At 43.2% G+C, this 27,173-nt stretch overlaps 1 protein-coding gene across 1 annotated transcript; it reads left to right on the top strand.

Moving 5' to 3' along the window:
- The first annotated feature begins 1,293 nt into the window (after positions 1–1,293).
- Positions 1,294–27,090, top strand: LOC117777788 (tissue factor-like). The gene is made up of 7 exons (XM_034612751.1): positions 1,294–1,554; positions 2,353–2,473; positions 11,187–11,279; positions 12,333–12,433; positions 14,409–14,587; positions 14,943–15,102; positions 26,394–27,090. The coding sequence occupies exons 1-7, from the start codon at positions 1,488–1,490 to the stop codon at positions 26,537–26,539; spliced, it is 867 nt and encodes a 288-aa protein (XP_034468642.1). The 5' UTR covers positions 1,294–1,487; the 3' UTR covers positions 26,540–27,090.
- Positions 27,091–27,173: the final 83 nt, after the last annotated feature.

The raw sequence follows: 27,173 nt of genomic DNA, 5'->3' as shown, positions 1-27,173 counted from the left end.
ACAAATGTGGCCAGCAGAGCCCAGGTACAACATTTATATGCTGTATTATGGCATGTCGAAAATTTCAAACTTTCATTCAATCTCTTTAAAATTTAATTCGATATATTCAAACTTTCACTCATATATTCAGACTTTCATTCCATATATCCAAACTCTCATTCAATATATTCAAGATTTATTCCATCTTCATAATAATTTCCTAATGGCATGCCTTAATATATACATATATCTGATAATATCATATTTCATGACTCTCGCTTTATGATCAGAAGTTGCACTAATAAAATGTTGACAATGAATTTCCCCGATATGTTTTTGACATTTTGGCTTGGCAGTGTACAGTGTGTTTAATGTTGTAGCGTGATCAGCCTTGTATCTTCTAGAATGTTGACGTATACTGCATATACAAACAGGTTGTATACATTTAGGGCAGAGTGTGAGTGATATAAACATACTGTCTTATACCACCTGTGCTTAATATATGTGTTTCTTTGAGTGACTATGTCTGTGTGTGGTAACAAAATCCTAACAAACAGTCAATCTTTAACAGCTACATGGGGCTTCTCCCAGATGATACACATTGCTGCAATGTTCCCACACAGTTGCTTGCTCAATGGCATTATTTTTGTCTAAATAGATCCCACATGTTTACTGCAGCTCTCTCTTGACCCGAATACTTGAAAAAACAGGCATCACCTATTCCCATAAGAATCCAAAATACACAGTGCTTTAGCTGTGGTATTTCATTTACTTCAGTCCCACATTCCTTGGCTTTGTTCCATGCTCTGCTGCCCCATGGGATAATAGATGGAGAGCAGAGGGAAGGGAGAATGTGTTCACTTAAAACAAAACATTTTGAAGGAGTTGAATGTTATATTTATTTAACTTGAAAAGTTGGGACCAGTTAATATCTTTGTAGATATGGTAATGAGCTTGCAAAAGAGATTACTATTTTCTTTATGTGGGGCAACACTGACAGCCTCTGACAAAAGTTGCATGCTGCGGCTGGAAACCAGGTTGAAAAGAGCTGCAGCATACTTCTGAGAATCTCCCTCCCACCAAGGAGGATTCAACCACTTGGTTCTTGTCAGGGTGTGTTTAACTATTGAGAACTGATTACTCATGCTTCTGTAGGTTTAAGCATTGGTCCTGTCACAGAGTGACACTGTCCAACTTTTAAAGGGGTGTGGTGAGTCAGCACATTGACATTCATACTCTTAGCCATGATGAGTTGAAACTAAACAAGTTGTTGTTCAATACCCCATCATCAGACAAGCATGTGGGAGGATCAGCAGGCAGAACAAGGCGGATCCCTAAACATTCCCCCTGTTCCCCCCATTTATTGCTCCCACACTCTTAACGCAAACCACATGTAATTTTGAGCGGCTACATACTGGTGGAATATCTGATCTACAGCTGCTTGTTCTGGGGTGAGATTGTTTGAACACGATAAGGACTGAAGGAGAACAGATTTGGGCTGTACTAACATGGCATCTCTGAAAGCTGTCCTTTTCCTGGGAGTTTGTCTTTCTGCTTGGATCGTCATAACTGCAGGTAAAACTACATGACAGATAGATAGAGGGATGGAAAGATAGATAAGATAGATAGATCATGTTGATTTTCTGATTATGTTATATCTTTTCAGGCAGAGGTAGGCCTGTGTCAGGTGATACACAACTATACTGTGAGGTTTGCTTTCATTTATCCAGATTATGAAACACTTACATGTGAGACATCTGCCTTCACCTAAAATACAAGTAGAAGTGAATGGAATGTCATCAGACCTCATGACTAATCCCACAGCAGAGCCCCATTCATAGAGAATGGACTATTGATCATAGAAGATGCCAAATGTCTTTCATTTTCATGTTTGGTGTTATATGTATACATTGTTGCTATTTTAATGAAAACTGTAGCTCAAACTACCATGTTAAATGTAGATTTGTGTTGGAAATGTGAATAATGCTCAAATTATAGGCTATACATTTGTAAAGTTTTTAAAGTGGGGATCTTAATGAAGTTGAATGCAACACATTTTAGACCAATCACCTTGGGTAGTTGCCAATGCATCATTTCAACATTTTATATGGACAATTTGACTTGAGTGTTTCACAGATGGCAGGCAAATTCAAGACTGTTACTTTATTGTAAGAGCCTCACTCTTTTGGCAGCTCAGCTTTACATTTGGTGTTTATGAGGAAGAAGAGGGTGGGAAGTGGGTGTCAAAGTTATTCTCCAACTGATGTACCAAGTTTGTTGACATTACATTCACTCAATGAAAAAAGTAAACCAGGAAGAAATATTGTCACATCGCGGAAGAGTTGAAATTTATATACAATATTTCATTCACAGAGCAGCACTTTGGGCCTAAAGTCGAGAACGTTCACTGGTTGTCTCTGGACTTTAAAACCATCCTGAAATGGACTGTTAAAAAATCTAACCACACATACCAGTACAATGTCCGGTTCTCTGAGTAAGTACAAACATACACACACACACACACACACACACACACACACACACACACACACACACACACACACACACACACACACACACACACACACACACACACACAAAGACCATATTTTTGACATTCCAGACCTGTCAAATGCTGGGGGGTAAAGGTAAAGGGTAATGGTTTACTTAAGAACTTCTTCATACATTTGAGAAAACTGAATATGAACCATGAAGTCTATCTTTATTGAAAGATACACAGCTCTGATGGCTCATGGATATTGAAGTATTTAAACTGTTAAATGTAGTTCTGTTGAGTTTGTGTTTGCAAAATTTGATGTCTGATGTCAAATAAAAACAGCCGAGCATGGACCAACTTTGGCTGTCTGCTAAAGAAATGGCAATGGCAGTCCGTGGTCATTAAATATCATTATAAAACAGCATTTTAAAATGAAATGTTTTAGCTCTGTATCAGAAAATGTTTACCACTTTTTTACTCTTGATTTTCAATGTTTATGGACATTGGAAAAACAATTAATGATCTGTTTTCTTGCTGTCCTACTTCAGCACCCTGACCATGAATGTTTTAAGACATAAAATGACCAGAAAAAAGAAATGCCAACATACTTTTTTTTTTTTCATTTTCTGAGACAACTACTTGGTTCTCTCTACTTCTTTAAAATTGCATTACCATTGCAAGAACACACACAGAAAAGCTGGAAAATTTATATTATAATTATTTAATAATAACTGTTTAAAAATACAGATTGAATACTGCGCAGTGTTCTTTTTTGGATTTACCAATGATAAGTTATCCATAGTGTGTAGCTCATGAACATTTAGCTTTTAGACAGAGAGGGTGGCAAACTCTTTTCTGTTCTTCATTGTTCGGTTACAGTGTCAATCAATCAAATCAATCAAATTTTATTTGTGTAGCCCATATTCACAAATCACAATTTGTCCCATAGGGCTTTAACAAGATTTGACATCCCAATGTAACTTTTGATCTTAAAATGCAATTCGCCGTACAGGGACTGATCCACTCGGGCAGTAGACATGGATATCTCTTTAAGACATGTCACCCCATGGTATATTTACAGGTTTAAAAGGCCTAGGTTTACATTATTTAACATTGATTGCACTTGGTTCAGAGTGGCCTCGTTCTGGAGAAATAGTTTCTTCACTCAGAGGTTACTAATAAAACTTTATTAAGTTTAGGTTCATGTTATGGCTGACCTCCTAAGACCTCAATTTAAAAAGGGAGTATGACAATGGGAATTCCAGTTCGAGGTTTATTTTTCCAAGCCATGATTTCTGCAGTACAAACAATCATAGTGCAAAATTAATAATGAACAAACACCAGTCACCTAAACTAAATTAAATATTTGAATAAAATGAAGACTAATAAGTAACTCAAACAGCACATTGATAAAAGCACATTAATGATATTGCAGATAAATAAAGATAAACATAACATTCTTACATTCTATTGATGCATGGCAGGGAGCTTCGATGGCAGTGAGTCACAGGGTGTGTGGAGACCTCATATAGATTGCTGAAATTTCCCAGCTTATTTCAAAACTGAAGGTGATATCTCAGATTGCACATCTTGAAAATGAATTTTCTGGAGGACTTATTGAGAAATCAGTGTTATTTGCTTGTTTACATGCTGCTGTCTCTCAACATAGAGGAAGAAAAAGACTGTTGTGGTAATCTTTTAAGATGTCAGTCATTTCCGCCCTGCACATGTCAATAGTTATACAGGCGTAGGAGTCGCTGGGATGAACAAGACAGGCACTTTTCTCTCTTGTTGCACAACTCTGTGAACGTTTATTAACAAAACTTTTACTACATCAGAACACCCCTCTACTGTTTCTCTGGTAAGTGCTCAGCTCGGTAAAGTAGCAGATAAGAATGCCAACCACATAATAGTGTAAACAACAAAACACTAAAACTACACATCTCACGCAAGACACCTGATTTCAAAACAGTGCAGCTTGACAATCACCCATTCTGTAGCCAGTCCCCAATCAGAGATCCCAGGTTTGATTCTCAATTTGACATGGTCACACCCATAATGGGCAACATCAGATTCTTGAGACACAATGCTGTTTCGGGATTAGAAAGAGATAGGGCTTCCACTTATAAATCAATGTCTATTTTTAGATTTAACAATTCAAGCACTGGTTAACTTGCTTGACGCCACTGGCAGCTATGTGTCTAACTGTGCCCTGTTGCTTTAGAGCAGTGGTCGCCAACCCGTCGATCGCGATCTAACGGTCGATCTCGCAGTCTTCACTGTCGATCTCCGAACTCTCTGAACTCGCTGTCTGTGTCGCGCCGCAGTTCAGCTGTGTGTCGGTTGTTCACACGGCAGAGTGTCCGCTGCTGGCGGCGGAGCTGCGGGTTTATCTACTGCATTGCCTTCAAAACAAGTCGATTCATGTACGAAACTAAACACCAGGACTCTACGGTATGAAGACACACATCTTCCGATCTGTTGATAACAATCAAAGCCCCGTTAGAACAAATGTATGGATTCAGAAAGTGAAACGCTGGAGTGCTTTTACTTTGAAACGGGTTCGGAAAGTGTTGTAAATACAATTGTGTCATAGACAGATAAACATTTTGGTTGGTTCACAGGAGAATAAACAGAGAAGATGATCTTTCACATGAGTTTAATGTTTATCTGTTGAAATGATGTCACAAACGTGCATTTTAAAATGTTAAAACCACTTTCTGTATGCGTTTCAAAATAAAAAAACTCCAGCGTTTCTGTTGAGGGAATCCATTCTTTTGTTTAAAAAGGAGATTTTATTGTGAAATATTTACAGGAGCAGAAGATGCACATCTTCATACTGTATAGTACTGGTATTAATTTGAGTACAAGGGACTTCTTTCATACAAGGAAATAGTCATATTTATGGCCATATTCATGATATTAATGTGAATATTGTGCATTGAATAGATAAAGTTAAACAACTGCCTTTCTTTGTGTATATTTATGCTCGTACATTCAGCCTTTACAGAAATTGCAAAAATTTATAAATATGACCCTCCTAAGTGGGTTTCTTGGAAGATATCAGGGTGGTAGATCTCAGCTTACGTTTGGAATTAAAAAGTGATCTTGGGCTCGAAAAGGTTGGTGACCACTGTGTGATGGAAATTCATCTTGAGATTTGATATAATGAAATTCTCAGACTGGAGTTGCCTTTGAGTCTTTATAATAGTAAGCTCTGCAGAGGTTACACAACAAGCACGGGTGCTCAAAATGGAACTGGCCGCAAGTTCACAAAAGCCAGAACTTATACAAAGAGGCGTTTCATAAAACATAATATGAAAAAAGACATGAAAGACATGAGATCATCTGTGTCTGTCCGTCCGCTGTAGCAGTTGGAAGAAAACATCACCAAATAAGGGCATGCACCCTGTTGATCAAGGTCATAGCAGTGAGACACCACCAAATAAGGGTTCCATCCTGTCAGGTAGACAGTATCACAGCAGTGAGACACCTGGTCAGGGGGATTTCCACTACCTTAGACACTGGTCAGTTGAATTTTCCACTACACTTCCCCCTTTGATCATCAATAAAAATATGATCACTAACGAAAAATAATCAAGAAACATCATAATCAACATCATAATCATAGAAGAATATCGACGAGTCTTCAACCCTGGTACTTTGCGTACATACAGGGTCACATCCACCATGGAGAGGTTCTAGAACATCGATGCATGGCAGGGAGGTGCAATAGGTAGTCGCTGCTGTTTTTGTCTAGTGAAATCACTGAGAAACACATAAGCAAGCTGGGGGGAGAAAATAACATTAAAAAACCTAAAATTGAGTATCGTCATCAGAACCATCTGTGCTGTCAGTGTCCAGGTAGGGAGGGATGAGGAATAAGTTACGGATCAAGGGGACCTGAATCACTTCTCTTGTGTCTAGTCAAATTTGCATGTGTTGGATGGTTCTGAGAGGACACCGTAGGAAAAGACAGTTCGTTAGATCATCAGAGACTTTTATAGGAGTGCATCTAGACAGGATAATGTGCAAAACAATAATAGAGGAGATCATGAGTAACACGTATAGCGAGCCTCTCAGGCCACACAACCCTGGATGTCGAAATGGATGCCATGGCCGTGGCCTGTCAATGGTCTCAGTTGTCAGGCAGATTTCTTCTGTGTTGTGGCAGAACGCTCGTGTGGTTAATCATACAACACTCTCGGTGCTTCTCAACCTGTGGAAGTATCAGTGTGTGTGCTTTGAGTTGAAGGCGTCAGCTGGTCAGATGGAGCTGGTACTCATTTGCAGTGGCTGGCGTGGATCCAGGTGGCTCTTTCAGCAACTTTCACTGCTGTGTGGGTTGTGAGCAGTACCTGGTAGGGCCCTTGCCACCTGTTTCCTGATGTCTGAAAGAGAAGAAGTCAGGTTAGAGCAATAGGACAACATATCATGATCACACAAGTCTGTGGATGGAAGCGGAGAAGACGGAGGATCCACACCAATGTGGGGTTCGTTTTCTCATCCTCATGTACATCAGCACCAGAGGCAGGACTTGTGCCTTTACAGCACTTTGCAAGTTTAGTTTTGAGTGTGCCATTCTCTCGTTCCACAGCTCCACCACTGGCTGGATGATATGCACAGTGTGTTTGCACATCCATAGTTAGATGAGAACCGAGTTGTTTGACAGCTTCGTTTACGAAATGTCTGCCGTTGTCACTGGAAATTCTGCTAGGAATTCCCCATCGTGGAATAATGTCTCTTAACAATGCAAAATGGCAGACAGAAGATTTGTGATGAGACCGTGGTGTGCTATCTTTTTACCAGAAGATGTGAGGAAGTTTCTGTGTTGCCAAAGGGTGCCAAAATCATGAGTTACACCGAACGCATATCTGGAGTCAGTGTAGACTGTGAGTGTTTTACCAGTAGCCAATTTGCATGCTTCCGTGAGTGTGATGAACTCTGCTGCCTGTGCTGAGAGGTGATGAGAAAGAGAACTCGAGAGGAGAACTTCGTTATCTGAACAAACAGAAAAACCAACATAGTTAGTACCAGAGACAGGGTCACGTGAGGTGGACCCATCGACATACAGAATCAAGTCAGAGTTAGAAAGAGGTTCGTCAGAGAGGTCAGGTCATGGGGAACACTGGACTTGAAGTTCAGCCACACAGTTGTGTTCTTCCCCATCATCCGGAAGCGGAAGAAGCGTGGCTGGGTTCAAAGTTGAACAGCGTTTCACTGTGATGTTGGGCATGTCAAGAAGAACAGTGTGATACCTCAACCAGCGAGCAGCAGAAAGATGTGAGGTCTTCTGTTCTGTAAGAATGAGAGACACAGCATGAGGAACAAGGAGTGTCAAGTCAGAGTAACCTACTATGTCTCATGAGGCAAGGACGGCTTTTTTCACAGGCGGCCACTGCACGCAAACAACGTGGAAGGCCAGCTGCCACCGGATCAAGTTCGGCGGAGAAGTAGGCGACAGGGTGATATTTGTCACCATGACACTGAAGGAAGACGGAAGTCATGCAGCGGTCTCTCTCATCCACAGCCTGAACAAAAGGTTTGTCAGGGTTAGGGAGAGCAAGAGTGGGAGATTGCTGCAGCGTCTTCTTCAGTGTGACAAATGCCTCGTCTGCCTCTGGAGTCCAAACCACACGTTTGTGAGGAGTGAGTGATTTGCCATGGTACAGAGCACCTAAAGGGGCTTCAAGAAGAGCAAAGTCAGGAATGAACGTTCTACGATGAATGCCATGAGTTGTTTCTTCGTCAAGGGTTTAGGCATGTTAACAATAGCTTCTACTCTCTTATCAGACAGGGATTTGCCATCTTTGGTGACGACATGACCCAGAAATGTGACAGTTTGTTGTACAAACTGTAGTTTGCTGAGGCTGACTTTATGGCCCTCACGAGCCGGATGTCTCAGCAAAGTGATCGTATTTGTTTCACATTGCTCCTGTGTGGGACTGGCAACTAGTAGATCATCAACATACTGCAAGAGAACTGAACCCGGAGTGAGGATGAGGGATTCAAGACTGTTCCTGAGAGCCTGATTGTATAATGATGGAGATTCACAGTAGCCTTGACATAGGCGTGTGAACGTGTAGGCCTTGTTTTCAAAATTAAAAGCTAACCAGTACTGGCTGTCCCTGTGGACAGGAACACTAACAAAAAAGCATTGGATAAGTCTACAACCGAAAACCACGCTGCATTAGGCGGAATTTGGGAAAGCAGCGTGTATGGGTCGGGAACAATATGCGATAGAGCAATTACAGCATCATTCACAGCCTTCAGATCCTGCACAAACCGCCACTCAGTAGGTTCAAATCCAAAAAGGATTCCAAAACAGGACCTATCCCCTCCACTGCTTTCTGTCTGAGTGGATATTGTTGTTTACATGGCCTATAATCAGGTTTTGGAGTGATTTTGCCCACATTATATTTGTCCTTTGCCCACAGTGTTTCAGGCAGATCTGAAAGTAAAGCAGAAACATCAGAGGGGCTGGACAACATTGCATAAGAATGAAGGTGATTTTCAGTCACAACAAATGAGCGTGTGGCTGGAGAACAGAAGGTTGGAGACATGTTTAGATCAAATGCACTCAGACTGGGTGAATACATTACGTCAGGCGTGGTTGTGGGTTGCCAATCAACGGCAGCCTGGCATGATCTGACAAATGGGCCTAAGCCTTGCCACTGGTCATCATGGGACTTGGAGAGCGAGATGTGAGGGCTGGAATTCGAGACTCGAAACAGTGCCATCTGTTGGTCAGTGAGTGAGACGGAAGCTGCACTTCTGGAACCAGACCAAAAAATATTGGACACTTTCAGAGAATCAACAATGTGATCTGCTGTGTCTGTCACATGTGAAGTGCAGTGCAATGAATCAGTGTGCATAACATCTGAAAAAGGAGTGATAAGAGAGTGTGACTTGGAGAGCAGATCAGTGGAGGCATTTATAGGAAGTTGCCACTGATATACAAACAGCTGCTCATGTGTGGTCTGTGACATTGTGAAGAAGAATTGTGCGTAACCGTCACTCCATTAGGGGAGGATACTAAATTGAGGCCTAACACCATCATCAAATCTCTTTCTAATAGATTAATTGGGCAACGGGGAGACAACAGAAAATCATGTTCAAACCTTATGGGATGTTTGTCAAACTGAGCGGCGCATTTGAGAGGTTTTGTGAAATTTTCTTTTACATTGGCACCGCTGGCACCTTGAGAGAATATAAAGCGACCACTCATCGATCTTGGGCTCGATGCCTTTGCATTTCACACTACTGGAGCTGCAATTCTAGAACGATGGGCTGATATGGGTTCAGGGACAGGAGGAGGGCAGCCTTTTCCCAAATGACACACGACAACAGGCCTCTCTTTGTCTTGTTAAAAGACAAAAGCACAGGCAAAGGCATTGTCACACCATGGCCCATGCAGGAAGGTCCCTCCCAGTTTGCAATAGTGACATCATCAAGAAGTGTCCCTGTAGAAACAGTGGCTAACCTTTGCTTTAAGGTGAATTTTTTGATTGAGAAACACCAGGGAGAGTGCATGGTCAGCCAAAGTATCCAGGTATACACCCTACCATCCAGCAACATCAAGTGAAGAGGGACACCCCACCATACCTGCTTTGGGTCAGGTTTAGATAAGTGTTGGAGATAAAAAGTCTAACACTGGGCCAGATACTAAGTCTAGACTTCTTTTCCAACATGTATACTCTGCTATTGCTGGAGTCTCTAAAGTTGATCAAACAAATTCACTGGAGATGGTCAGAGTTCCATGCAGAAGAGTTTATTCTTTCACAAGATGTAAACCCGAGCTGGCTCCGGAACCCAACTGTAAACCTTTGCTTATATTTGCCATCCTAGTCTCTGCTGTTGTCCATTCAACCAATCAGGAGGTGGGTTTCTCCACCTCCTTTCTGGCTCAAAACTTCTGATTCATCCCAAACCTAATGGTGTCATACTTGTCCAAGTTGACTTTTGTCTCCCCCTACATTTACGTCATGGGTCGATTCTAATGGTGTATAAAGTGGTGATTGTCAATCCAACTTTGATATCATTATAAATCTTTGGAGTCTTGGAAGGCCTCTGTTTCAGACCTTACTAAATTTCGGAAGCTCTGTTTGCGACTCCGTTAGATATGGGCGACGTCTCACTGCATTTTTTAAAGATTATTACATTTCTTTCATGTTGAAATATATGTGCAACAAATGACAATGTCTATTAAGGACATGTACTTACTTACATTTCTTTATGCTGGATATAGTATATGCAACAAATTATACAGTCTTGTGAAGGCGTATATTTGCAACCAGAAATCTGTTCTGCATGGGCTTAACCTGTATGGTGGGTGTTTGGCATCACTTAGTGTAACACATAATCAACTGTAACATCAACTGTATGAGCGAATTTCCTTTCGAGGGTGACTCTCTCTGTGTCTGTTCTTAATTCAACATTTGTCAAAGGCTATACACAGTGTCAGATACTTTTCATACACAGTATCAGATGCACACTCAGAATCAGATGTTTTTCAAAGGGTAAAAAAAATGAAATAAATCAAAATGTTAAAAACAAATTTGTTTTCAGGTTATTTTATTTTTTTGTTATGTAAAATACCAAATTTAATTTCTGCTCATCACTTGTGGCCATGAAAAATATTTAATGGTAAGAAAAATGTTTCAAATAGTGATTTAATAACAAGTATACAATGTTGTCATTTGACTATCAGGGACGGTGACCTCCATTGGAACGACTGTGAGGACTGCAGCGCAGTGTCAGATTTGGAATGTGATTTTTCCAATGACCTCAGGCCCTTTGACAGGTAGGAACCAGGAACATGTTGAGCCTTGTATAATATTTCTAATTATTTGTAGAGGACTTTTCATTATGTTTCTTTCTAATCAGCATTATAATTATGTCCTGTGACCTTACCCTTCTTTGTCTGACTTTTGATTTATTGTAACTTACGCTGCTGTCAGACATGCACTGAACTCGGAAGTGTATGTGTGAACGCAAATGTCCGAGTGAGAGCATCTGGAGTTCCTGTGGTCTTTCTCTGGCTGACCCCCAAATATAAAGTCTGCAGAGGAGCCGATGTGAGAACACAGGAGATCCTCAGGATTCACTGTGAGCAAGTGGGGGTTGATGACATTTTTAACACTACCAATCCACGGAAAAATGTATACATTACCTCTGCCTGCTGCACCACCGCCTACCTGAATCCTCCAGAGGATTTGTTGCGGTTGTGAATGCGTCTGAGGGGAGAATCGCTCGCTGCATTGTTTATGTGTGAAAGGAAACCTAAAGAGAAAGTCTGGACCCAGAGGTCATGTCTGAAACTGGATATACAGTTACATACATTTTGATAAAGCTAATCAACTGTGAGTTTATGAATTATAAAACACGATATTACAGTATAACATACTCATATTTTTTTACTATGTTCAAATCACTGATCATTTAGGTTATTGTTTCAAACAGATTATAATCAATCAATCAATCAATCAATCAATCAATCAACCAATCAGACTTAATTTCGAAAGCACTTTTCATGTGAACACTGTAACGCATAGTAGTTTACAGAATTAAGGTAATTAGAATAACACCCACCCATCCACTCACCCTATCCATGCACAGATAAAAGCCAGTTGAAGTCTGGAAATTGGATGTAGTGTATAAGAGATGTTGTGTTAACATAAACCGTAAATTATTCCAACTCATTATATGCCTTGTCATGTTCTGTCAATCCCTTGGGTATAAAGGTTATATATATATATATATATGCACTAAGTATATACTGACTGCATATCAGTATATACTTAGTGCATATCAGATATCAGTAAAACATATTTATGATTGTATTCCTGTTGGGCAGGACTTACACTGCTGACATCCAAACCCTACCTGACACCACGGACTATGACCCAGAAGAGTTACCTCACACTCTTTCCCCACCCTTCAACCCCTATAAGGACAGTAGGTATTGCATGTACACACACACACACACACACACACACACACACACACACACACACACACAAAATTTACACACAGCGACAACACAGTAATGTAGGTATAGTAGTATTGTATATTGCCATCAGTGACAATGGCAAAAAGAGAAGTAACAGATGAAGACAGTCAGAGGGTTCTCTCTACAGACAATGGGCACATATTAGTTGCATCTCATTTCACTTGTGAGAAGAATGCTTACAATTGAAATGAAAGTTTGTGTGACATCTAGATGTGTCAATTGATGACAAAATACTGAGACATTGCATTAAGTAATTTTCAGTTACAACTGCCAACATTCTAGAGACATTCTGAAATGTTTGACTCGCAGTGTACACGTCTTCTCTGTGGCCCAGAGAGAAAAAAACAAGCTCTGTGCAACATGCAAGAATCTGTATTCATCTCTGTAAAACCCGGAATTGATGATTCTTCATCTGAGGCTTTTATTCATTCTTTTGGATATTTATGAATACTGGAAATCTTAATGTAGAGAACACTTACATTATGTAGACTAGAATAAAATGGTTAGAATAAATTCCAGTAATAATGAATATGCCAAATATTTTCACAACACAAGCAAATATGGAAATGTGCTTCAATTTGCATAAATGAGAATGTAGTTTCCAATTGTACCAAACAAGTTCCAGTTCCAATATTTAATTAAAGCTGCAAACAGCATTAAAGGACCCTTGCACCTTTGTATGACCCATGCCAATGTTGTTAACACTGAGCAACACTATTCAGAACCTGTATCTATGATCTTTGGATTCTGTACTGAGGAGCAGACTGTTCTGTTGTGTTAATGGATCATACATAGGTGTTGCACATCTCCAAATAGTAATGTGCTGTAAATGGAGAGAGCTGAAGGGCAGAAAGAAACCAAGATATACCTGAGCTGCAGAGAAGTAGCAATATCAGAAATAACTTTTTTCACTCTTCCACCGCTGGCCGATATTTACACACATCATTCCGTAAACACATGGCAAAAGAAGCATCGCTCTTACTTTAATTAGGAAAGGGTACAAAAACATGATATTAAACAGGCAAAACTAGAGCTTAAATTGATAAGATCCCTCTTTATTTCCATAGCTTTATACAACACACACAAATGATTATTTTTATGCTATATTCTCAAGGAAGCATCATCATGTTTTTTCATGGCCAAAATTTGAAGGAGACATAGTCAGCCTGTGCCATGCGCTCTGATTAAGACTGAATATAGTCATTTAGCTGTCAATGTCATAAGATTAAAGTGACAAAATCTGAAGTTAGTCAAAGGAATTCCCTAAGATATGAGGAGTGTATGAGTTGCAGAAATGTCGAAAAGTACCAAAACTTTATCTAACTTCTAACCCTAACCCTCAAAATCAATAGATTAAAAATGGTGTATTTCCTATTGGTTTAGGGGATAGCTCCAAGAGGCTTTTTTTGTTAATGTCTCACTTTAATATGCTTCATTCATTTCCAAAGGGAAAAGTTAAAACTGGGGGGCTATGGTTTTTAAAACTGTTGGAGAGAGAAATTGAGCCATTTTGCCACACTCGTACGGTAGAACTATAAAATATTCGAATATTCACCAAACTGTACATATGTGCAAAACATTGTGTGCTATCGAGCATGTTTATGCCCTTTGAAATGCATCTATTTAAGGGAACCTATCACCATGCTTGGGCCCAAATAATTCTTTACAAAACGATGGGTCCTCACACCAGTCAGTGTTCGGACCTTAATTCCAATATGTAAATAACATGAGAAGACTTCATCAGTATGTGAGTGGTAAGTTACTACTGCAGCTAGTTGGTGTGGAGGTAGCTTCAACAAACAGAATACTGTGATCATTTGTGAGCACACAACCACATACAAAGTGATCCAGACACTCTCAAAAAGTCTGAATATGCCTGAAAGTAGTCTGATCATCACTGCTGATTTTCCCTCTCCTCAGGTAAAATCAGTGCTGTACAATTCACTGTGGAGCCTGTAGATGAGAGGAGAGTAACTGTCAACATCACAGATACTCTGACCAGTGTCCATGTGAATGGGAAGCAGCTCACCATCAGAGATATTTTCAAAAAAGACCTCAAGTATAAGATCAGCTACTACAAGTCTGGAAGCACAGGCAAGGTACAGTATTGCAGTTTTGAGATTATGGTCAGATACCACATATATATATATATATATATGAAGGTCGAATTGTCGCTTTTGTCTTTTGTTGGTTGGTCAATGAGGTGCAGTGGTGCTGGTAGGTGGATGGTGTTGTCTTTTGGCAGAGCCCACTGTTTGTACCTGTTTCTAATCTTTATGATAAACCTAGCTAACCAACTGCTGCTGAAATTACTTTCAGGAATGTAATTTAAATGAATTGATATGTATTGAACCATACATACTTTATACTTAGGTTTATTAAAAACTGCTGAAGGTCTTTGCAACTGAATGTTAACAAGATGTGATTGTGATATTTTCCATTCTTTCCTGATAGAGAGACATCAAATCTGACTCGAGTATGGCAGAGGTATCGAAGCTGGATGCAGGACAGAGTTACTGCTTCATGGTAGCAGCTTACATCTCCTCAAGAACCACCAATCAGGGAGCCTGGAGCCAACAGTTGTGTACGGAGGGATACAGAGGTGTCCTGCAAGGTGCCCACACTCCGTATACACTACACACACTATACTACACGATACTAAACGAATACACCTCACAAATTATACCACAAAACACTATACTATACTATTGTTGTGCCTTTGGCCATCCATATGTTCACAAAAAATATGTCTATCAGAAAATATGTAATATTAATATTAAAATAATTATGTGACAGTTGGCCATGCCACAGTGCTTTCACCACAGCAGCCAGAGACAAACCATTCGGGTTTCAGCATCATTTCATTAATACAAACAAAAACTCAAACTTAAAAGGTCCAGTGTGTAAGATTTAGGTGAAAGGGATCTATTGGCAGAAAGTTAATATAAAATGATCCTAGTCGTGTTTTCACAAGTGTGTTTCATCTAAATTGTACAAATTGTTGTTTGCTTTACCCTAGAATGGGCCCTTTATTTTTAAATACTTTATATTTACATCAGGAGAGGCCAACATGTTTATTACAGTAGTCCAGATTGGATAAACACCTTTTGAGTTTTTTTGACAACTGAAGGCTTCCACAGGTAAGGGGCATTCAGCTGCAACATGAAACTTCCACACCATATATCACTTAATTCTACACACTGAACCTTTAAAGTGCCAGCTATGTCAGCTGTCTCAGTCCTTGTGTTCCTCTCCGTGACTCTTTGTGAGGCAGCTCTACTGCTGCCTTTTAAACCAGAGGATCAATCAGCTAACTGCTCTCACCTGCGCTGACTGATACTCTGGTCCAGGAGAAGGTGCTCTCCCTGCTACCTCCACATACCCCATCATCAAATTAAGGCCAGGGAGCCATTCAGCCTGGCCTACTAACCCCCTTCCCCACCTGCCAGGAGAGGAAGCCAGTCTGCATAGTGAGGCTCTCCGGGGGTCAAGCAGGTGGACGTCGTCGGGCGCAGCGTCTCGACAGAGGCCAGGCAGGTGGGCGATGCCGCACGGGTGCCCTGGCAACAGGAACCGACAGGTGACGCCACACAGGCACCCTGGCAACAGGAACTGATGGCTGACGCTGCACGGGCACCCTGGCAACAGGGGCTGCAGGGGTTGCACTTGGCGGCCTCTCCGCCGACAAAGGACCCCGAGCAGGGGCTGCAGGCATAAGCCTGTCCGCCGACGAGGCAACAGGTGCAGGGGCTGCGGGGGTTGCACTAGGCGGCCTCTCCGCCGACAAAGGACCCCGAGCAGGGGCTGCAGGGGCTGCAGGCGTCGGCTGGAGAAGAAGACCCATGTGTCCCGAAATTCCACTCTGTGTTGTTGTATATGTTTCAGTTTTATTTAGAGGTGGTGGTTGGAAGTTGAGAGTGTGTATGAATGAGAGGAATTCCCCTTCCGTCCTTTCCCAGAGGCCAAAGATGTCGTCCTGGTACCTGAAGTAGATTATTGATTTAAAGGGGACATAGCATGCAAATTCCACTTTGTTAGTGCTTCTACATGTTAATGTGGGTATCTGGCATGTCTACCAACCCAAAAACTCTGGGGAAAAAACACTTGCGCGTTTTGTTATGGTTCCTCTAAGTCAGAAACGTCATGCTTGAGCGACTCGATTGAGCTTCCTGGGTTTTGTGTCGTAACAAGGCACTGGAAGTCTCCCTACATGGTCTTGGCCCCCCCACCGTCGTCGTCGTCGTCGTCCCCCCCCGTCACGCCGGCGAGGCAGCGCAGCGCCGTTCCCAAGTGCGCAGCCGGGCTGTTCACACGGGACGAGCATTTCTCCGCTGGTCAGCCCGCGATTCACTCACATGTGGCATTTGTCTGGATCGTTGGGACTGGGAGGCTGCAGCAGTTGCTCGGGCGCGACCGCTCGCTCTCCCATGCGTGAGCTGGAATTTGTGTCAGCGCCACACAGCCAGCAGTGTGGAAGACTTCCGCAGTGTTCAGCACTACTGTAACACTGGGACAAACACACAGAGCCCCCCCACTCGTTACGCCGGGGTACACCGGACGCGGAAGCGCCGCTGCGAGGCAGCGCAGCGCTGTTCTCAAGCGCGCAGCCACCTGGCTGTTCACACGGGACGTGCATTTCTCCGCGCTGGTCAGCCCCATAGACTGTATATATAAGGTCAGCCCGCGATTCTGCTTTCTCCGCTTGTTGTTGTACCCGTTGAATGTCGGGGTTCGGGGGTAAATGATGGTCTTCATAGCCCCCCCACCCCCACCCCTCTCTTTCTCTCTCTGTCTGTCTGCTTGTGTGCTTGTAGTGGATGGGCAGAGGGAGACATTTAATTATGTGATTGGGAAAATTTAAACTCCAGGACAACAGAAGGGGAATACAAAGTATGGGATGCATATTTGATAATTTATATCATATAAAATATGTAATTTATATCGTTTAAAATCATGGGGGGAGAGGGGGGAGGGGGGAGCTGGCTCATTAGCATTTAAAGGAACAGGCACTCAAAACAGGTCACTCTGTGGAGGGCTGTTTTATACAGGGTAAAAAGGGTGCTGTTTTAAATGATCCTTGTGGTATTTTGACCAAAGTATGTTACAGACATTTCATTAAGACCCCAAGGAACCATATCAACTTGTGGTAAAATGGGCATGCTATGTCCCCTTTAATTGTTAGTCTGCAAAAACTAGTTTGTTTCCAGTGTGCAAGATATATTATAGCGTATGAAGGAGAGTATTTTCTGCCCATTACACAACTGCATAGCTGGAGATAGTAGTTATAACGATGATAGCGGTCATCTGGACCGTCCAAATTACTTTTTTTCACGCTATGTATTTTTTATTGTAGAGTGTTTCTGATTGAGGTTTGTGTTTCTAGTTGTAAAGAATGTGATACTGGTTGATAATAAGTCCTGTTGTTTAGTTGTCTGTTAGCTTCTAATATGTATTTATTTCGATCTGGCCCCCTTATCTGCTGGTTGATGAATATGCGTGGGTTGTTACCAAGTTTCTTAATAATAGTGTAACGGACTGGTAGTTCATGTTCTGGTTGACTGCTATGTGGTTGTTGTTTATGACTTATGTTCAGCTGAGTTACAATGTTTGTTAATGAAGTACTGAAATGTCCTGAGTGTCAACGAACAGGTCAGGGTGGGGCACGTGACAGTTCTAGACCAATGGCTGTGGGGTTTGGTGAAATGGCAGGCTCTCATTGGCTGGGAGACAGGGTTTGTTGTCGGGTCAGGGATGAAGGAGGAAGTAGAGTGTGGAGAGATGAGTGTTACATGCGACGAGTGTCGAGTGAAATGACTGAGAATGGCCGCTGGGGCTGGCTTCAATCGGGGGCAGTCAGAGAGAAGAATGGTGGGCGACAGCTCGCGTGTGGAGCCGCACAGAGAAGCACTTCCGCCGTCTGTGAAAACCCCCAGATACGTCAGGAAAGCTAACTGGGACATTGAGGGGCTGTTCCACTGTCACCTTCCACCCCACCAACCGCTGGCCTGCACCTACGACCAGCCCCTGCCGCACAGCCCGAGGGAGAAGAGAGAGTTTTGGTGGTGAGGGGGGTCTGGCAGAACAACTGTGATGGACTAACCCCCAATGAACAGAGTCTGCTACTACAGCTCTTGCTGGAGTTCAAGGACTGATTTTCATTGTCAGAGAACGATGTTGGACGGACAGATCTCATCGAGCACAACATCAAAACTGAAGAGGCACAGCCCATTAGGATGAGTGTGTTGGAGAGGATGGCAGCAACAGGACAGAAACTGCACCCCCAGAAGTGCTGCTTCATGAGATGTGAAGTGACATTCCTTAGTCACACGATTGGCGAGGGCGTTGTCGGCACCATGGAAGAGAAAATACAAGCAGTTAAGAACTGGCCCAACACCAGTTCTGTACAGGACCTAAAGAGCTTCCTCTGCCTGTTCTCCTACTACAGGAAGTTTGTGAAAGGGTTCTCCTGCATAGCTGCGCCCTTGTTCTGTTCTGCAAAAAAAACGGGAGGCCTTCTCATAGACAGAAAAGTGTCAGGCAGCCTTCACTGCACTCCAGAAAGCCCTGCTGGAGGCACTGATCCTCTTCCTGCCTTTCCTTCGTTGTTGACACGGCTTCCAGCAACGTCGGCTCAGGTGCTGTGTTGGCCCAGGTGACACCTGGAGGAGAAAGAGTGATGGCGTACTACAACAGGACGTTCTGCAAAGCTGAACGTCGCTACTGTGTCACCAGGTGTGAACTGCTCACTGTGGTCAGCGCCATCCGGCACTTCAAATATTACCTTGGGGGCCTCCACTTCACTGATCACTCTGCTTTACAGTGGTTAATGTCCCTCAGGTAGCCTGAAGGCCAGCTGGCAGGCTGGATCGAGGAACTACAGGCATATGATTTCACAGTGGTACACAGACCAGGTACGCAGCATGGCAACGCAGATGCACTCTCCCGTCGGCCCTGTTACAGTGACGGCTAACATTACTGGCGAGAAAAGGGAGGAGCAGGAGTGTGAATGCTTACAGACTGAGGTGATATGTGCAGCTGTGGGACTTGGGAGGCCGTCTGCCGATCGGGGACTAATGGCTGTGGATATGGTGGAGTGGAAGAAAAATCAGGAGGAGGATGTCGATATCAGGCCAGTATGCATGTGGGTGGCAGCACGACACAAGCCCCAGTGGGAGGAAGTATCTGTGTTTTCTCGGGCCACAAAGGGACTATGGTCAGTGTTTGAAACCCTGCGCCTGTGTGATGGGGTGCTACAAAGGGGGTGGAAAGAAAAAGCTACAGGACAGACACAGTGGAAGGTGGTTGTACCAGGGCTCCCAGCGGTACATGGAGCTCTCCAGCGCCGCCGACAGGGATTCTACTGGGGCCAGCACAGGCGAGATGTGGAAGATTATTGTCGCCGCTGCGACAGCTGCACCGCACGTAAAGGCCCCACAGACAGATCTCATGCCTCCTGTTTCCAACAGGGGGTCCCATGGAGAGAGTCGGGTCGATGTTCTAGGGCCATTCTCCCGCATGGATAGGGGTAACCGCTACAGCCTGCCTGACCAGGAAGCGGAGACCATTGTAGATGCTTTGGTGGAAGGAATGTTCGGCCAGATCGGGACACCGATCTTTGAGTCCTGTGTGTTTGCAACCATGTGTGTTTGCAACCATGTGTGTTTGCAACCATGTGTGTTTGCAACCATGTGCGAAAAGCTGGGCTCCCATAAGACACACACCACACCCCTCCACCCGCAGAGTGATGGCCTGGTCGAGAGGTTCAACCGCACACTGGCCCAACAGCTTGCCATAGTGACGGCTAAACACCAAAGAGACGAGGACACCCATGTTCCCCTTGTGCTGATAGCATACAGGTCTGCTGCCCAAGACTCCACATCCTGCTCACCCGCCCTACTCATGCTAGGCAGGGAAATCCGGACTCCAGCTGAGATGATGATGGGCAAGCCTCCTGACAACCCTGTGGATCCTCCTGGGGCCGAATATGCCAGGAAACTACAGGACCGCCTGGAGTCTGCTCACAAGTTTGACAGGGGCCAGCTGCAGAGTGCAGGTGCAAGGCAGAAGAGGAACTATAACGTACATACCAGCGGACGGCATTTCGAAGCCGAGGAGTTGGTCTGGGTGTACAACCCGCAGAGGAAGAAAGGCAGGGGCCCAAAGCTGGACAGCAAATGGATGGGGCCCTGCAGGGTCCTGGAGAGGCTGAGTGAAATTGTGTACAGGGTCCAGCTGCCACTGAGAGGAAGGAAGGTTGCCTCCACCGAGATAGACTGGCTCCCTATCAGGGCACGGCGACCCCACTGCAATCGGATACTGGATCACAGGGTGCCAAGGACACTGTCCGATCTTCCCCCCAATAACCCCTGATGTGCCGTGTTCCTTATCAAGTCTCCCACAGTCGGGATCTTTCCCCCTTTTCCCTGTCCCTGCCCCGGATTCCATGTCGGCTTTGCCTCCCTCTGTTGCAGGGCCGGCACAGCCTCAGAGAAACCTCCCTGCTTGAACAGGGAGTACAGGAGAGGACTGAGCACCCAGCCCTGGGGGGTGCTGGTGTTGAGAGTCATGGTGGAGGATGTGGTGCTGCCTATCCGCACAGCCAGGTGGGAGAGGGCAGTGTGTAGGGTTAGGGAGATGGCATCATGGAAGCCACCATTAATCCAGGGCTTCTGGTTCCGGAATGTTCGTACAGTAATCATCGGTACGATGTCATCGATGCATTAGCAGATGACTGTGTCCGTGTATGTGATAATGTTGTTGTCCTGAAACACACACCGTAGTGCTGAAGCAGTCCCGTAGAGCTGAGTCTGATTGGTTGGACCACCGCTGAATGGTCCAAGTCTGTCACGTTTGAGTTTCTGTCTATAGGAAGGCAGCAGCAGAACTGAGACCTGATCTGATTTGCCAAAGGGGGGCGATGGAGGCCTTATATGCATCACAGAAAGGAGTGTAAACAAGGTTGAGTGTGTTCTCACCACACGTAGGACAGCTGATGTGTTGATGGTATCTTGGCAGGACTTTCCTCAGCTTGGCATTGTTGAAATCTACGGCCACAATAAATGCAGCCTCCGGCCGTAAGGTCTCTGTCCTGTCACCACATGCAGCTCGTCCAGGGCCTGGTTTGTGTTGGCATGTGGCGAAATATACAGAGCTGTTATGTCGACAGATGTAAACTCCCTCTGGAGATATTAAGGTTTGCATCTGATCATGAGGTGCTCCAGGTCCGGAGAACAGCCTGAAGAAATAATCTCTGTGAAAACCATAATGTTACAGTTCTTAATGTCCCGTTGGAAAACCATCCTGCTCCAAAGTTCGTCCAGCTTATTATCTAAAGATCACCATCATCATCATCACACTCCTGTCTAGGATCTATCCAGTTGGCTGTTATCTTGTTACTGGCACGAGTAGACCTTAATCCTGGCCTACACTCAACTGGTAACATCAGCTGAAGCACTTCACAACTACCTGTAGGGCTATCACTCCCTGCCGCACAGTGCACGACATCTGGGGGTACCAGCTCGCCGTCGCCTTCAGCGCTGCACGAGGAAGGCGTATCTGGATGCGTGGAGACCCACTTTGGGTGCCAGTGTGGCAGTTGACCATGCCACGGGGCTCTCACCACAACAGCCAGAGACACAACTGTTGCTTTTCAGCATCTTTATTAACAGGAACACAGTGCAAACATAACCTCACCAAACTCAATTTAGGATGGCAGCACTTTCTGCTGGCTTCAAGCTTTTCAGCTCAGTCTTTGAGGAGTTTCTCCCGAGTGTCTTCCATGTGCGTGTCTGTCCGTGATTGTCTGTGTCTCTGAGTCTCTGAGAGTGTCCTGTGAGGCAGCTCAGTCGCTGCCTTTTAAATGTGAGGATCAATCAGCTAACAGCTCTCACCTGTGCTGATTGATCCTCTGTGGTGCTCTCCCAGCCCCCTCACCTCCACATGTACAAACATTTTTTCTACTTGCATGCAAACATCCTGTGCCACTGCAGGTTTTCTATACAAACTATTACATGGAAAGGTGTATATAATGTACATACTCAGCATTTTTTATCAAATTTTTTATTTTTATTCTATTGCCTTTAAAAAAACAAAAAAAGTATTATCTCGTCTACCCTATACTGACCTGCCTGCTGCTGTAACAACTGAATTCCCCCGGTATGTGGCTCAATAAAGTTTCATCTCATCTTATTTTAAACACTGCTCTAAAATTGACTGTGCACCATGATATTTCTTAATACAGATGATCAGAATACCAGAACTCTATTAACTGTAGTTTTCAGACCAAATTGAAATGAACAGAAACAACTTAACTTTTTTTGTAAACAAAGTCTTTCATATCAGAAGGTGTCCCCCCCTGATAGTCCCTATATTCTCACCACAGTTACGATTGTCTGGTTCTGTCCCTGTTTATTTTAAGAATGCAATTATTCAACCCCTTCTTCGATGAATGATGTGTTGAGTTCCGCTAATGCTGAAAAATCGTCATATTTAATGCTGTCAGATTTAAGTGCTGTGTTTGATATGGTTGATCCTTTAATATTATTAGAATGGGTCTCTGGGTCAGTGATTTTTTTCCCTATCTGCGAGTCACAACTTTTAGTGAAGTCATTGGCAACTCACTGACATCCTCTGTAAAGATGACCTGACTGCCCATTGTTATGCAGATGACACTCAATTGTACCTCTCTTTTAAATTCTGTCAACTCAATATTCGACAACCCCATCTATGACCTCAAATTCTGGTCCAGAACTTTCTGCAGCTAAACATGGACAAAACTCATGTTATGAACATGGGCCTTGAATCAGTTTACTACCTGTACAGCTTAACATGTGTGCTCTCTGCCCCAAAGTATCAATTTAAACTGCAAAAAACTTGATAGCAACCTCAGGCTGAATAAAAAAAACGTTATTAAGTGTTAATGCAGTATTCCAGTCATGTTTTCTCCAAATCAGAGGACTCTTCAAGATCAGCAAAATTTTATTAAACAGTAATTTTGAGATTATGATACATTTTCTCTCGTTTAGACTATTATAGCTAACTATACACTTGTTTGAGTCAGCAAAATTTACACAAGTTACAGTTTATCAAAATGCAGCCACCACTCTCCTTACCAAAACAAAAAGATACCGGTAAACTTCTGAATTTAATTTTAGGATCTGGAATCTAATATTACAAATATTATAAATATTACATTTAAATCTAAATTTTAAGTGTTAAACCCATAGACTGTATATAAAAAGGTTAAACCAGCCTTCGAACCACTAGATGGGGGTAGCGCCTTGTGATTTTAAGTTTGATGATGACCAAATGTTTGTCTGTGGCTTTTTCAGCCTGCTTTGGATAAAACCAGGAAAATAGTGATATTTATGGGCCACTGAGCTTGATGAATTTACTGCTTGTCAGACCACAGTCAGCAGTTAGGTTGGAAAAATGCAGCCGGAGTGTTTCTGTTTGCTGAACCTCACTACAATAATGGCCCCATAGAAAACAAGGCTGTGCTGAGCCCGATGAACAAGGCTGCACCGGATGGAACATCCTCCGAGATCCTCCTCGGACAGACTGAGAGTGAATACAGTACAAAGGCTACGAACAGGACTATGACGGACAAATGTGCATTGAGAATGGACATTTTAATTCAGAGATTTGTGAATGGATTTTGGTGTGATGCTGCTAAAGCCACAACAAACTGCTCCCGCCACCTAGTGGTATTAAGGCTGCAGCTCCTGAAAACACAGACAAATCTCCTCACATATTTGCAGATCGCTGCAAGCATTTGCGGATCTGCCACAGTAGAAAGGTAGCAAAAGTCTTGTGTAAAAAAACAAGGGCGCCCGAGCAGAAACTGAGTGAAGGATCTATGTGTTGGGTGTAGTCCAGGGTGGTGTCAGGGCCAGTGAGTGTTTAACAGTCTGATGTCAGTTGGATAAAAGCTGTTCCTCAGTCTGGACGTCCTGCATTTCACACTTTTGTACCTTCTACCAGAGGGCAGAGATGTGAACAGTCCGTGGTGGGAGTGGGTGGAGTCCTTTACAATGGAGCAGGCTCTTCTGTGGACTCTGCGGTGGTAGATGTCCTGCAGAGAGGGTAGTGATGTCCTTGTAATCCTCTCAGCGGTCTTTACCACGCTCTGAAGGCGCTAGCGGTCCATTGCAGTGGTGCTCCCATACCACACGGTGATGCAGCTGGTCAAGATGCTCTCAATGATGCAGCTGTAGAAGTTGCTGAGGATCTTTGGTGACATGTTGAATTTCCTCAGCCTCTTCAGGAAGTACAGCCGCTGTTGTGCTTTCTTGACCAGCTGGGTGGTGTTCGTTGTCCATGTGAGGTCATCAGTGATGTAGACGCCCAGGAATTTGAAGCTGCTCACTCTCTCCACCTCCTTTCTCATGTCCACGATCATTTCCTTGGTCTTGTCCGTGTTGAGGGTGAGATTGTTCTCTTTACACCATGTCACCAGACTTGCCACCTCACGTCCATATGCTGTTTCCACACCGCCAGTAATAAGTCCAGCCCGCCCAGGGATGTTGTCTGGGCAAGCTGCCTTGCGGGGGTTGATTCTCCTCAGGGCTTTGCGTACATCAGCTGTTGGTTGGGTTGTGTGGTCTGGGTGTGTGAGTGCCTCACCTGTGAGTTGCTGCTGGAGGTCTTAAAGTTGGCGTAGAATTGGTTGAGCTGTTCACTGATGGTAGAGTTGTTAATCCCTGTGGTGGTGCCCTTATACTCTGTGATGTGTTGCAGGCCATGCCACATCAGCCCAGCATCAGCAGTAGAGTAGAAGCCGTCCAGCTTCTCCTTGTACTGCTTTTTAGCATCTTTGATGTTTTTTCTCAGTCTGTACTTTGCTGTTTTGTAAACCATCTCGTTCCCTGATCTAAATGCAAGACACCAAGCAAGCAGCATCTGACGTGACTGTTCATCCAGGGCTTCTGGTTTGGAAGCTTCCTGGCTTGTATGGTGGGCACAATGTTATCAACGCAGGTGCTAATGTACCCAGTCACACATTCAGCGTACTCCTGTATGTTGATGGAAGAATCCTCCAGTGTGGCTGCAGCTTTAAACACATCCCAGTCTGTCTGTAAGAAACAGTATGTACATATTTGCAAATTCAACATGGAGGTTAAATACGTATTTGAAGATTTTTTTTTACACATTTTCAAATCTGTTTACACACACACACACACACACACACACACATTCTTAAAACAGATCCATGTACATATTCACAAATCTGATTACACACAGTCGGATTGAGACTCATATTTGTCGATAGTTTTACAGCAATAATGGTCGCATATGCTCAGACATTTTTCAGAGTTTCATGATCCTCCAAAATAATCTTTGTGAACAAATACTCTTTACTTGGTCTCACCCAAGCACCAGTTTAACAATAGGATATTCATTACCACAAGATGTCGCACTAGCACCAGCATCTCAGAACAAAAGTGATGTTGGTTAATGATGATGCATCTCCATGTACCACCTTATGGAAACTACTGTCAATGCTTTGTTGGCACTTTTTGCAGATCTATGCCGCCCTCTACTGTTCAAAACTGAATGTAATTAACCCCCTTCACTGTTTTTCAGTGAGATTACAGAATGGATTTGGATGTGGCATGGACAAACACTTGTTCAGTTATTTTACAAGAAAAAAGAAAAAACAATAGATACTCAGCAAAAACTGATAACAATTTTACCTCATTTTATTTCTTTGTTTAATTTGTTTTTATTTACACATTCTTTATCTTCCATATTGGTTAGGGTTAGGGTTATTGGTTGGGTTAGCACAGGAACCTGCCCATGGAAGTTTTCCTCTGTGAAGACACTAGTGGTTAAAAACCATACTCTAAAGTGATGAACAATGAGCCACAATCCTCTGTCTAACTGTACCTTTCATTGATCCTGCAGAGCTGAGTATTGGAGCGTGGGTTGGTGCAGTCTTCATCCTCCTCACAGTCATCATCCTCATTTCTACAGTGACGGTACTCTGCTACAGACGTTACAAACAAAGATACGAAACCACGCAGACATCTCAGGCATCAACACCTGTTTAGTGTGTGTTTAGGTGTTTTTCCAACACAAGAAGCTGGTCCCCAATCAGTTCTGTCTCTTTCCCTTTTGTAGGAGAACATTATTTAGATTCCAATGTATTGTAGTAACAATTTACAATAAGAATCCTTCTTTTCATGTAATAATAACCTTTAAGCATCACCTCTGTATTTCTGCCATTTGTCCCATGGTTTTGAGTGGCCTATCTGGACCCACAATTCCATCACAACTTCATCCCCCAAACTTAACCGATCTTCTTTTAACCCAGTCTGCCGCTCCAGCTAACATCACACTGTTTTCTCAAACATGCTTTTAGTTTTTTTTACCTTCTGCCAATGCATCTTTTCCATTAAGTTCCCTCACAGTTCTCTCTTAAGTAGGGTCTAGTGTCCAATTATAGTACATCAGCTCATAACTCATCTCCTCTACTAATTAAATTTCTGCAATACTTTAAGCCTTATGTGATTCAGAATCATTATTCTGTTATTTTTTTATTTCACAAGATAAAAGTTTGTTGATCAAAAAGATGTGAAACCAATAAAACACGTGAAATGTTTAAGTTGTCCTGTCTCATTAGTGATGTTTAATAAAAAATATAGTTTGAGTAGTAACTAACAAGCTGCTAGAGGTTGACATTGT

The sequence above is a fragment of the Hippoglossus hippoglossus genome, chromosome 17 (assembly GCF_009819705.1).
Source record: "Hippoglossus hippoglossus isolate fHipHip1 chromosome 17, fHipHip1.pri, whole genome shotgun sequence".
Classification (NCBI taxonomy): domain Eukaryota; kingdom Metazoa; phylum Chordata; class Actinopteri; order Pleuronectiformes; family Pleuronectidae; genus Hippoglossus; species Hippoglossus hippoglossus.
Note: the sequence above shows the minus strand (reverse complement) of the source record. Positions and strands in the feature narration are given on the sequence as shown.